General features: G+C 38.8%; 1 protein-coding gene across 1 annotated transcript in view; it reads right to left on the bottom strand.

Annotated features, from left to right (window-relative positions):
- Positions 1-14,587, bottom strand: part of scp2a (sterol carrier protein 2a) — a 75,080-nt gene that overhangs the window by 11,045 nt on the left and 49,448 nt on the right. The window contains exon 15 of the mRNA XM_037682049.1: positions 1,076-1,173. Within this exon, the coding sequence (XP_037537977.1) occupies positions 1,076-1,173 (98 nt within the window). The remainder of the gene's footprint in view (positions 1-1,075; positions 1,174-14,587) is intronic.

The raw sequence follows: 14,587 nt of genomic DNA, 5'->3' as shown, positions 1-14,587 counted from the left end.
TTAGAGTTACGTTGTTGATTCAGATGGTTAGGTTAATAGCTTGTTTAGAGAACCTTTTCATGATATGCTAATTTTTTTAGAAGGACCTGTACAGTAAATATGTGTTCAAATACCAGTATCTCATTTAAGTTTCAACAGGGGCATTAAACAGAGAGAAGGAGACAAGAGAAAAAAAGAAATGAACAGGGAGGGAGGGGCTGTTCCTCACAAGAAGTGCTGAGGAGAATCACGTCAAATTTATTTAGTAAGTACATTTAAGAACACCAGTTGTTAACAAAGGTGTTTAATAAATAAATAAGTAAAACCAATAAAAATAAATGGTACTAATTTAATGAATATTTACAGCATTCTATCGGTACTTATTTGACCTCCGGTCACATGACCTAGATAAGACTGGGTTTTACCGGTAAATAATTTTAAAATATTTTCAGTTACATAGGTGTTTCACAATATTCTGTCCAGTGATTATACTTTGATTGTTGTGTTCATTTTGAAGGTATAATGGTTGTAACCATGAGTCAGAGCCCCAAGCATGAAGACATGACGAGCATCTGTCTGAGAGCATGTTGACATAATTTTAAGACATGTATCAAATAAAAAGAACTTACTTTTGCATTCAAGTGAAAGTACTGAACTAAAATTTCATGTTTTGTTCAAAGAAAGTAGTGCATTTATGATCACTGATGAGAAATATACTGCTCAGGATGAAGACTGGCTAAATTACTGGTTTCATGTCTATCATCATATGTTTACTGTTTTGATGTTTTTGACTCCAGACTAGTTTGGAAACAAGAAATGGACCAAACATAACAGGTAACGATTATGTTTTCCTTTGATCCAGACCAAATCCATTATACTACAGATGATGAAAACCCTACAAAAGATGACGCTTGACGTAAAGCTGCTAAGAAAAACAGGCTAGTTTGTGTCCTTCATAAAAACATGTAAAAAGAAGCAAAGAGGCACAAGTCTGACATGTTCAGCTGCTAATGGATTTATAAAGAGGGGTGCATTCTTAAAAAGCTTATGATTTAGGTTGATATATAAAGCATAAAGAAACAAAAGCCAAAAAGACTTTTTGAGTGCAACGTACCGTTTGTGGGTTCAAGTTTCCCATCATCAAATCCCGAAGATCCTCATCACTAATGGACAATGTACAGTCTGCCTTTTTACCTAAAACAAAATTACAATAAAGATATTTGGGTGATTAACGCAGCTGCAAAGTACAATAAATGCATCACAATCAATAAAATCACATTCACACTCTGACTATAACAGCATCCATACTCTTTCATTCAAGTAATCGTGACGTAAAAAAGATCATCTCAGTGCCTGTTATTGCAGTGCTCTATATAGAAGCGATGTGGAAACCACTCATTTGCATTTTGATGAAGTTTTTATACAAGTAAAATATGTCAAATGCAGCTTCTATATTGAAGTGGCGCAGCACTTCAGACTTTGTGACTCATTCTCTGTACCTCATCTTAAAACATGCTCTCCTGAAATTCTGAAGCTATTCAGGTAAAAGTGTAAGTCCTACCAGGGGGCTGTTTGAATCACTTCAAAAAACAACAACTTTGCTTCAAGCTTTATTTTGGAGGTCATGCACAGAATGTAAAAGGAAATCTTTCCAAGTCTGGTCATGCTCCTCTACATCACCCTTTCTACCCCATCTATGCTCAGCTGTGCTGTAAAAAGACCACCGATTCACAGTTTGGACTGTTGGACCAACACTAAAACACAGACATACAAATGAGGAAAACTGTAACACAGTTGGGTGTGTGAATGGATTTACCACAAACTTGGGAAAATATTTTATTGTGTTGTGAGGCAGTAAGTTTCATTCAGTCAACCTTTATTTATACAGGTTAGTCTTACTGAGCATCGGGGACTCATTTACAAGAGAGACCTGTTTTTTTTAACAAAGAGTGATGACAACATTAGACAATAACAACCATAAAAAAAGCATGTACATTGAGAAGAATAAATTAAAAAAAGAAAGAAAATTGTATTTAAAAAAATGAAACAAAAAAAAAACAGCTAGGTTGTAAAGCGATATAGAATACTAGAAGACTAAAAACAGGAACATGTCTGCATTGGTTTTTTGGTTATTGCCATGAACTTATCAGCTGTTTGAAACCACTTAGAGAGGTCAAGGTAGAGAGCTTCAGATTTTTTCCAAGATATTCCAGAAAACAGGAGCGGAGTAGGGGAAGGCCCTTTTGCTTAGTTCAGTCCGCACTGAGGGAACACTGCAGGTAATAATGTCCTGAGAGCGCACGCTGTAGCTGCACTCACGCAGAGACATGTAGGAGGAGATATATGAAGGCAGCAGACCAAGAAGTGATTTAAAGATGAAAATGTACCAGTGAGAGAGTCTGCGTGAAGTTAATGATAACCAGTTAACCAGTGAATACAGGGTGCAATGATGGGTACGCTAGTTACAGCCAGTTATGAATTTTAGTGCACCATGATAGACAGCGTTCAACATCTGCGGGGTGCTTGTAGGGGCGTTCATGTAAATAATGTCAGCATAATCAATGGAGGGAAGGAAAGTCACCTGCATGTGCTCATTTCACTTTGTAAACACTCCCTCTTGTATACAGGGATTCTACTCACTGAGTTTCATAGATGTTTCTACAACTTAAATGGAGTCCACCTGTGGTAAATCCAGCTGATTGGACCTGATTTGGAAAGGCACACACCTGTCTATAGAAGGTCCCACGGCTGACAGTGCATGTCAGAGCACAAACACCAAGCATGAAGTCAAAGGAATTGTCTGTAGCCCTCCAAGACAGGATTGTGTTGAGGAACGCATCTGGGGAAGAATACAGAAAATTTTCTGCTGCTTTGAAGGTTCCAGTGAGCCCAGTGGCCTGAAACATTCATAAATGGAAGAACTTTAGAACCACCAGTCCGTCTAAACTGAGCGATCAGGGAAGAAGGACCTTAGTCAGGCAGATGACCATGGACCAGAAGGTCACTCTGTCAGAGCTTCAGCATTTGTCTGTGGAGAGAGAACCTACCAGAAGGAAAACCATCTTTGCAGCAATCCACCATCAGGCCTAAATGGTAAAGTGGTCAGACAAAAGCCATTTCTTAATAAAAGGCACATGGCAGCTCATCTGAAGTTTGCCAAAAGGACCTGCAGGACTCTTAGACCATGAGAAATAAAACTCACTGATCTAACAAGACACAGATTGAACTCTTTGGTGTGAATGCCAGGCGTCATGTTTGGAGGAAACCGGGCACCGTTCATCACCAAGCCAACACCATCCTTACAGTGAAGCATGGCAGTGGCAGCATCATGCTATGGGAATGTTTTTCAGCAGCAGGAGCTGGTAGACTAGTCAGGATAGAGGGAAATATGAATACAGCAATGTACAGAGACATCCTGGATGAAAACCTGCTCCAGAGCGCTCTTGACCTCAAACTGGGGTGATGGATCATATTTTTGTAATTCTCAGGTTGCATTAGGAAGAGCATTGGACGTAAAACGCCACAATTTTTCATGCGAGATCCCTCGCAGTGACAACCCCTGAAGAGAGCAGATGAAAGAACAACTTTACATTTGTAGAGACTGCAGTAGTTCAGTGGTCAGCTCTGCAGTCTTGTAATCCTGAGGCTGTAAGTTTGAGCCCACATTGCATCAAAAAGGGCATTTGGCATAAGACAAATACCAAAAAATGTTAGCTCTCCTTCTTTCTTCTTGCCGCTGCATTCAGTATCTCTGTTTGCTCTCAATGGTGAACCCTGAGAGGTCCACATCAGCATCAGGTGTGTTCTGGTTGAGTCAAGTTTCTACCAAACACAGTAAGCTGCATTCTCTATACTATCTGTCATTCTTCACCAACTCATCCATCTTGTTTGGTATACAGTTGACATTTCCCATAATAATCAATGGAACCAAGGGCTTGGAATTGAAATTCCACTGCTTCACCACTAGCCTGTTTTTTTTTTCCCTTGGCTCCAGCTTTGTAGTCCTGGTATCTCCTTTCAGCTCCACCGGTATTGGGAGGATGGTGCGGCTGGACCCAGTGTTTGTAGCAAGAATAGCTGTCTTGTATACACAAGATTTCTGCAGCTGTTAATTTTGATCAAATTGGTTGTATCCATGGTAAAAAAAAAAAAAAATCAAATAAACATAATAATATTAATAATGGCTTAGTGACAGCAGAAAAAAAAAAATCACAGAGTCTGTCTGCTGGAAGCAGCCAGACGACCACTTACAAGAGTATATTTGTGTGCTTGTGTTAGCGTGTGTTGCACAAGGCAGTGTACTGCTCTTGCAAAATGACCTCGTCTACCCCAGTAAAAAACATTGAGGAGATCAAAAGAGACCAGTAAGTGGAATCCATTTCCCAGAATTGGAATGGAGGTTTTACAATTGTTTGATGATTTTATGTGCAGCACAGTAGCATTACTCTTGAAATCCAGGAAAGAAGCCACTTAAAGATTATTTTACTGGAAAATATGTTTGGGGTTTCAACTACTTTACTGAAGAGTTTTACTCTGGGTTTTTTTTGGAAGCACTGCAGTCACACAAATCAGACAGAGAAAAAAAAAATAATCAAAGCCTTGAACCTGAATCATTAAAACTCAACATTTAATTGCATTGTCAATAGTACTCCTTGCACATCATCCTGCTGAGAAGATTCTCTTCAAGCAACTAAGTGCACAATCAGGCAGAATGCCTTTCTTTTCTATCTGTGGAGATTAAACACATTTCTTTTAGAAGTTTCACAAAAAGAGTAGGACAAAACATCCACCAAATTTCTCTAAGTTGTTTTGGAACAGCTTAATTTTTTTTCAAACAGATATAAAAAAACTTCAGCCATAGCACAAGTGTAATGTATCAAATATGTTTTCCACCATCTTTTCAATTATAGTATAAAAACAATTTTTTTTGATGACCAGTCCTGTCAAATGTCTCATTTTAACGTCTTAAAATGTGTTATTTAATTTTTTTAAAAGGCCATTGCCTTTAAATTTGTATATTGTTCTATCTGCATTAGGACATTATTTGAATGAACGGGAAAATTAAACCACAAAGTTATTAAGCATCCAGAAGAAAAACGTTAAAAAAAAATTAAAAAAAAAAAGAAGTAAATTGCTCTTTTTCTTTTAATTTTGTGCCAATGGGCCTTGTTTCACAACAGCACAAAAGGCTGCAGTCTGAAAGGCTCTCTGGCCCAACATTAGGGACATGAGTTTATCCACTTTGTTATTTAAAGAGCAGACATTTCTCATATCAAATGCATACAATAATTGGTCTAAAAATATCCGGCCATAAACATTAACTATGTAAAAAATACAATTAAATAAATAAAAACAAACAAAAAAAAATCTGAGACAGTCAAACTGAGCTGCGTGTAATGGCTGCCTCTTCACCAGCGCCATGCCAACAGAAATTGTGTGTGTTTTGGGGGAGAGGGGCATTGTGCTTTGATAAACTTTTTCTGAAATGCAGTGTTAGTTTCATATCTGATGTAATGGGGAGGACACCTTCCAAAATGTTCCACTTTGGTTCATAAATCCGCAAAATATTTTCCCAGAAGTCTCTGGGGTCTGCAAGATGTTTTTGGGAAATGTTAGACGTGTCTTTTTTGTTAGTTTTGGTTCTGCAGGGGTTTTGGACTTGGAACTCTTTCAGGGAATACATTTTTGTCTCTTTCTGATTGTTGAATCTTGAACTTCTCGTTTTGGCAACAAATACGTTTTCAACCATAAGTCAGGTATGAAAAAGGAAAGGTGCTGTATGATTGAGAGCAGGCAGTCTGGGAGTTGAAGACAGAGTCAGGGTAAGTAGGTTTGTTCCTTTGTTACAGGAGGCTCAGACTTTCAAAAGGTTATGATTTGCAAAATATAACAAGGAGATAAGTAATTCAAGGTACACTGGAGTTAAAAAGAAGCGGTCTACACTCATCTGCAGGCCAGAAGTCACTTTTTCAAGGATGAAAATGTTGGTTACGTACTGTAACCCCAGATTCTATGAGTATAGGCGTAGCCCTTTAAGAGCTGTCGCTAGTGGGTTTTATCCCATCATGCAAAGCATTACACTGAAAAGTTTAGTCCACGCCCACCTGCTGTGTGGGCCCCACCCGGTCCGTATAAATTACGTTAAGAGCGGGTAATCGGCTCCCAAATAGCTTTTTCTTCAGCCATTTAGGAGCCAGTGAGGCCCGACGCTTAAAGAGCTACGCCTATACTCATAGAATCTGGGGTTACAGTACGTAACCAACGTTCTATTTCGTATAGGCTTCGCCCTTTAAGAGCTGTCGCTTAGTGGGTTAAGGGCAAAGCAGATGTGGTCCTCGCCTCACTGGGTCCATTCGAACACCGTACGAAGCGGCAGCTTGCCCAAAAAACGTCTCGTCACTCAGCTCTCCATGTGCGTAATTATGTGTGCCATGCACAGACGCATGTTGTGTAACTATGCGTTCTGAATGCATGAACGCCCCAGAAACTTTCAACGGGGAAGGGAAGATGCTGAAAAAGGGGCCATGAACCAACCGATTCACGGCTGAACAGTATGAACAGATTAATAATAAGTGAACTGATTATTAATCAAATGAACTGATAGTCATGAACTGATTAGTGACAATAGAACCAAAATAAGTCACAGCTTGTCTGATAACAACATCTCACACTGTAATGCATGCAGTCAGATGTGAGTTTAAACGGGGTTCCATGAAACAACGATATTCATTCTGTTAAAACACAAAGTACAGAATGGGTCATGGAACAAGCCGTCACATCACGTAAATAGAAGCGAATAAATGAGCAGGGTGTTGACCACGTGGCCGCAGTGCAAATATCCTGCATTGTCATACCATTATGCAAGGCAGTCGAAGATGCGATACCCCTGGTCGAGTGTGCTCTGAGGTTGTCAGGAGGCTCTAAATCTGATGCTATGTAGGCTTCAGAAAAGGCCTCACACAGCCAGTGTGACAAGCGCTGGGTAGATAACGGGCGACCCGCAGATGCACCTCTATAATGCACAAACAAATGTTGAGTTTGACGCATTGCAGCTGTAACACGTCAACGCCTGCACAGGACAGAGAAGATGGAAAGATGCTTCTTCTTCTGATTTGTGGGGGGGAGGGAAAAACCCTTCCAACGATATTGCTCTTGATTTAAAAGAGCTCGTGATGTTTTTAGGCATAAAAGCTGGATTCGGTCTTGGATCAGCTGAGCTGCCGTCAGCCTGAATTCTGAGACATGACGGAGCAACAGAGAGGGCAGATAAATCACTGACCCTCTTAACAGATGTTAAAGCCAGCAGCAGGGCTGTTTTAAGAGACAAGAATTTAATTGGAACCTGATCCAGAGGCTCAAATGGAGCTTTGATCAGGGCTCGATGGCTGCAGCTTACGTTTTAATCATGCTAAATGCCAAATTTCTGTCCATCAGCTGCTGCAGAAAAGATAGCACGCCGCCTAGTGGACATGAGGTGGCCTCTGCACTTTTTTCTGTACACCAGCGCTGAAAAGCTGTCCACTTTGATGTGTACAGCGCTGTGGTGGATGTAGCACGTGAATCCTGGATTGTGCGCACTACATCCTGCGGGAGACCCATCCTCTCTAATCGGATCCACTCTGGTGATGGGAGCGAAAGTGGAGACGGGCGCCCTCAATTTACCAGGACCGGCCGCAGCCTCGTTCCAGTAGGACGCCACTGCTGGAAAACGGGGCCAGATGGGATCAGGACGGCGAGCCGGAGTGGAGCCAAACCTTCCTGCTAGATCATCCGATCTGGGCGGGGGGAGTAGAGGGACGGAAAGTCCCTTCGTGTCAGCAGCTTCCCGTATAATGTCGGGCAGCTCCGAGAGGAGGGCACCGACGGCAGGGAACGATGTGGCCGTTGAGGTGGGAAAGCCCGGAGGGAGTGAGCATCCGCTCGGCCCCCCTCATTCCAACACTACGCTCTCCGGGAGGGAGCAAGCATCGGGGCTGCTGCTGACGTCGCTTGGCCCAGAGGAACCATCCGATTTGCTCCGAGAGCCGGCGTCGAAGAAGTCGATCGCATCGTCCAGCGAACAGTCTCCCGCCACGGACAGGCAGTCCTCGACGTTAGCCTTAAACAAGGATGCTCTCCTCTGCCTTTCCTCCGGAGGAAGGAGGTCATAGAGGCGGCAAGAGGAGGCGCGGGCGATGTGACGGGGACCCAGGCATCCTTCGCAGGTGTCATGCCAGTCAAAACTTAGCAAGTAGCCGGTCTTGCAGGACGGACACAGGCGGATGGTGTTGGTGCTGGACATCTTGATGAAGGTCAGTGCTATTAGCTTGCTGAAGAAAATTGGGAGCCGATTACCCGCTCTTAACGTAATTTATACGGACCGGGTGGGGCCCACACAGCAGGTGGGCGGGGACTAAACTTTTCAGTATAATGCTTTGCATGATGGGATAAAACCCACTAGCGACAGCTCTTAAACGGAAAAGCTTATACGAAATAGAATGTGCACATTCTTGATAAAGAGGAACGTTGGTTTGAAAGTGATGGAAGCCATATTTGTGATGAGAAACTGTCCATCATTTAACAGGGGCGGAGGCCTCCATGTCCAGTTGTCCCCCTCTTACAATGCTGTTATTGCTAGTATCACTCAGCCTTCTGTGAATAGCAAGCGGCCATCACGGCATTAACAATCGTTCATTAGACTGATGGTCCTCTTTTATCATGTGAAGAGCTAGTTTTGGGCTGTCACCAGCAAATTGGTTGGTCCACTATGAGAAGGTGCTATATATATTTTGGATAAAAGATGAAACGTTTCAACAAATTTATTTATTTTTTTAATCCATCTAGAGGACCTGACTTTTTTTTATTTTTATTCAACCTTTATTTAGACAGGTAAATCCCATTGAGCCGCGAGGACTCATTTACAAGAGAGACCTGACTTAACTTTGTTAGGTTAAACTTTTTTTCATATGCCCTGTATAACCAATATACTGCTGTTCTCCTGCATGGCAAATATAACACAACGCGGGTTAACACAGTCAGGAGCTGTGAATTGCTGGTGTCAGTTCAAATCCTCCCCATGCTGGAGTGCCTTGCATCCAGAGCATTTAAAAAGAAGCTGATGGGCAGCGACTCATTTCTTGACATTAACTGGTTAATAAATGTCTCAAAATTCTCCAAGCCCAAGTGTCACTGTGTTTACAGCCATTATGTTATTAAACACATGCATAAAAGTACAAATGCCTCAGCCTTAGTAGTGCACCGCCTGATTTCACCCCTCCCTCAGTTATTTACAAAAATCTATGTAGTTTATGTACATGAAGTGGTGTCTAACGTTACTGAATGAGGCCGTAGCGTGCCATCCTTCACTTTACTCCCACCTTATCTTTGACCATTTCATATTTTCATTACTTCTGCACTTATGCACTGCTCTGGCAGCTGCAGCTTCACACACACACACTGTCACTCTGTGTTGCACATAGTCTTTTTACTTTATTTAGGAGTGTCTCTGACTCTTATTCCATAAAATTCTTTGTGTTCCTGCATCTAGACTTCATTTTTAATTATGTGAATAGGTGAGTCACACATTGCAGGACATATCTGTATATTTAAATGGAGGCATGCATCATGTGCGCTCCGTTCCATATTCATTGAGTGGTTATACATATATGAAGGTTATAAGGTTATACATCTTATATATCTTTTAAGGTTATACATATATGAAGGAAAATAGCACAGATTCATGCATGCGCACGTTTTGATAAATCTGTACATTTCTGTGCACATACTTTTCCAATTTGGTCCCTATACCACTTTTCAGTGTGGAAGTGGAGCACCCCACTTGAGGCTCCTGGTGATTTATGGACTACAGTATTCAATTTTGGAATACATGCACTTTGACAATTGATATCGTGGACACGGCAGGTTACCTATGTTTTGAATGTGTGTTTTGAAAACAGTTTTGCTACCTTATAGACAATGTTTAATGCACTGTAATTTTTTAAAATTTAAAAACATTTTTTATCATTCTGTCATAAAGGTTGTCCATTTTATGATCAGATATTTATTTATTTATTTATTTAATTTTTAAACAGGAAAAGATTAAAAGAAATCGGGCCTGGCTCAGCATAATTGCTGTTTTACAGCAGGTTCCTGTTTTGCAGAACATAAATTAAGCACACAGATATTCAGCATCACACCTCGTCAATAGACATACAGACACATCACATTACAAAACACAAGAACAGCAGCATTTACACGGCAGACACCTAACAGTGATTGCAAAAGAAGGAGTCTAACAGATGACGCACATGAGTCTTCTTAAAAAGTGCCAATGTTGAGATGGATTTCACATGTTGTGGAGTGTCATTCCATGCTTTGGTGTAAACATAGAAAAACGATCTCTGTCCATAACAGTTTTTAAAGGCTGGTAGTGGCAATTGTCCGCTTGTAGCAGCTCTAGTTGAGCAACCATTTCCACACTTGGATTTAGGGATCAAAGCAGAGAGAGCTACATTATTAATACCATAAAAAACCTGGAAATACAACTTAATACTGCTGTGTAGGACATAATTTTGAAAAGTTAAAGCATTTGAAGAAGAAAGAGCTGTACAGTGATGAGTCCAACCAGGGAGTTTGTTGTGGATTTTGTAGGCCCTGTTGTAGAGCCTAGCGATGGGTTTTAATATTTCATTAGTAGTGAGAGACCAGACAGGTAAACAGTACGACAGAGTTGAAAGTATTATGGCATGAAGATAAGTGTTGGAAACAGAAGATGTCAGATTTGATCTAATTTTGGAGTAAACATACATTTTTTGTTTCAGCTTAGTACATAAGGATTGCACATGATCATGATAAGTTAAATGAGAATCCAAAATAACTCCCAGATATTTATAAGTAGTGACAATAGAAAGAGGTTTGTTTAAAAAAGTAAGAGGATTTGATATAGTAAAATGTTTCCTAGGTGAGGAAAAATACATGCATACGGTTTTTTTTACATTAATCGTTAAGCGATTTTCTTGTAGCCAGAAATGAAATTGCTGAAGATCTGCATGTAACCGACTGTTGATAGAATCAGTATTTGAACCAGACAGGAAAAGAACAGTATCATCAGCGTACATTAAAATATTAGAGTGATTAAGTACTTTTGGAAGGTCATTTATGTAAAGTAAAAAAAGCAATGGTCCCAGTATACTACCCTGCGGGACTCCCACAGAGCATGGCAGTGATCGGGATATACAACTTCCACGTTTCACTACCTGACACCTGTCAGTTAAATAGGAAGAAAACATTTGTATTGCAGAAGAAGAAAGTTGAAAAGAAGTCAATTTTTGTAAGAGAGTATAATGATCGACTGTATCGAAGGCTTTACGGAAATCGATGTATACAGAACCAGTTATTTGACCTTTATTCAGAGCAGCACGTATTTGTTCAGTAAATAATATTAATGTTGACATGGTTGATCGAGAAGCACGAAAACCATGTTGGTTATCACTTAACATATTATTAACCTCTAAATGGTGAAGTAATTGGTTAAATAGTGTTTTTTCAAGTAACTTGGAAAAAGTTGGAAGAACTGAAATTGGTCGATAATTTGAAACATCAGTTGGATCGCCAGATTTGAAAATAGGAGTAATCTGTGCAGACTTCCAGGCAACGGGAAAAATGGACTGTGTAATGCATAAGTTAAGCAGGTGATGGAATAATGGTACAAAAGTGCTGAGATGCGTTTTCAGGAAGTTCATATTTAACTTGAATATATCACAGGCATGTGAGCTTTTTAAAGACTGTAATATATCCAATATATCAGTCTGTGAAATTTCTGAAAAGGAAAACATCTCAGAGGTGACTTATTACTATAAGTTGATTATTTGTTTCATGGTTGACTAATGCATGAATTGCATTGATTGTTTAGTTGTTGAAAAATTATTTTCATGAATGACTATTGCTTTAATTGATTGTTTGTATTGATTTTTTTGTCTAAGAAGGGGCAGTTATTATAAGATTTTTTCTTCTTCTGCTTCCTTTCATTTTAAATTTTCTTTTCTGTTTTTTTTTATCCATATGGATTGTAAATTGTTTTTTTTCCTGTGTTTTAATTTGAAATGAATAAAATAAATGAAATGAAATGAAAATGAAAAGGTGTCACATGATTTAGATGACTTTGGCCTATTAGAAGGCCCAGATAACAAATCCCGAACAGAAGAAACAAAGTATTCATTAAATTGGTTAGCAATTTTTTCGTGATCAGAAATAAGCACACCTTCTACTGAAATCTGTAAATTTTTGTTGAAAGTTTTGTTGTTATTTTCTCCTGTTATAGATTTAATTGTTTGCCACAATGTTTTTGGGTTTGTTCCAGCTGAAATAATTTGCCTTTCAAAATACTGTTGTTTAGCTTTACGTAATTCAGCAGTGCATTTATTTCGATAATGATTAAAATGCAACTTATTTTCAGGTGTTTTTGATAGTCTATAAGTTTTCAGAGAGGAGGCTTTCAGCTTTAAGAAGTGTATTATAGAAGCGTTCAACCATGGTATTTTATTTTGTCGGATTGGAATTTTACAAGTTGAGATATATTTTTGCTGTATATTCTCTAATTTATTGTAGAAATTTGTTAAAATATGATTAGGATTTGACAAATGAATGTCTTCACTCCAATCAGTATTTTTAATTTCCGCATTAAACATAGTTTGTTTTGAGTGTGGAATCTTTTTATGTAAATTATGTACATGACATGTTGTTTGCTTAAGATTTTTTCTAATGACAAAAATTAGTGAATGATCTGAAACTGACGTATTTATGACTCCAGATATACCATATATGGAAGGACGATTTATAAATATAAGATCTAAAATGGAGTTGCATGTTTTACCAAATCTAGTCGGCGCCTTAATTAGTTGTTGGAGCCCCAGCTTTGTGGCCATGGTTTTTAGGGACTGGGAAGCTTTATCTGCCCAATTCATATTTATATCCCCAAGAATCACAAGCTCCTTGGATTTGATACCTTTTATGACATCAGTAAGCTGCGCTAGATATGTAGCTGAGTTAATATTTGGGGGCTTGTATGTAACAACAACCGTAACTGAAAGAAAATTTGTAAGTTTAATTTCTAGTTGCAGAGATTCTGATTCAGTTTGTAGTTCTGTTATGGAGTGTAGATATTTTTTATGTACATAGACTGCAACACCACCTCCAGTCTTATCCTGGCGGTCTCTACGGTATAACAAGTAATCCTCGATTGAAAGAAAAGAATCTGGTATAACAGGAGTTAGCCATGTTTCTGATATTGCCATAACCTGTGCTTTTGTTTGAGCAAGTATTACTTTAAATTCATCTAGTTTTGGTACAAGACTTCTCATGTTAAGATGACAGATTTTGAAACCTCTAGTTTTACCAAGCTGGTTTAACGTTCCTGGATTTTTCTTTAAACAGGATGATTTCTTACACTTTTTTACTGATGTACAGTTCAAACCTGTGATAACAGCAGCTTGTGTAACCTTTTCAGAATATAATGTTAGTGGTTGTGTAGACTGTAGTCGAGTTGGATTTACATGAAATACACCTGTGTGCAAGCCCAGGGCCAAATTATTATTAAAAACATGTGTATAAAAACTCAGAAAGTACAGAAAAATAGACATAAAAACATTTTTATCCGGACCAGGATTAAGTTCAATATTTCCAATGACTAAAAGAATATTAAATAAAAGTCTTAAATGTTGTTTTCGATTTGTGAAGACGGAGTTTGTTTTATCCGTGCCTTTAAAACTTAAGTTTTTTACCCACTTATGAAAAACGATAACACTGACCCTAACCTGTAAAGAGAGGACTTCTTTATTTACTTTTAATCTGTACTTTTAAACGATTTTGAGGCACAAATGTGTAAATGGACTGTACTTATATAGCACCTTTCCATCTAATCAAGATACTCAAAGTGCTTTAAAACACAAGCTGTGCCCTCATTTATCCATCCACACACACATTCATACAGTACTCTACTACATCTTTACAAAGCTAATGGAACAAATCATTTCAAAGAGACTAATCAGTGCTTTATCACATTCATACACTGATGGGACACACATCCGAGGCTATGAGGGTCAGTGTCTTGCCCAGGGACACTCCAACATATGAACGCTGGTGGAATCGAACCTCCAACTCTCCCACTGAGATTACCGCTCTAACCACTCAGCCACAGCTGCCTCAGTGCAATGACTATAAATTTACATTAGTAAATGTCCATGTATGCACATGGGTTTTATGGCTCAACTTTACTTTTAATTACTTACTAATCATAATAAAACAGTTTTTGTGAAATACATTTTTCTGTATGCTTTTGGAGGGGGATAGTGAGGTCACCAATCGAAGTATGTTTTGTACACATGTGAAAATGTTGAAAATAGCAAACCTATTGTCAACCAAGTGAGTACCAGCTCTTGGAAATCCAAAGATTTTTCTTTTGAATTAAAAAATCTTGATTGCAAAATATTCTAAAAATTAAGAATCATTTGAAATAAACTTCCTATAACCTTAATATTTTTATTCTTTAGAGAACATTTGTCCATTAAAAAGGCAAGTCTTGAAATATATATATATATATATATATATATATATATATATATATATATATACA

This window comes from Nematolebias whitei, chromosome 9 (genome assembly GCF_014905685.2).
Source record: "Nematolebias whitei isolate Nwh7 chromosome 9, NemWhi1, whole genome shotgun sequence".
Lineage (NCBI taxonomy): Eukaryota > Metazoa > Chordata > Actinopteri > Cyprinodontiformes > Rivulidae > Nematolebias > Nematolebias whitei.
This window is presented reverse-complemented; position numbering and strand designations above follow the sequence as displayed.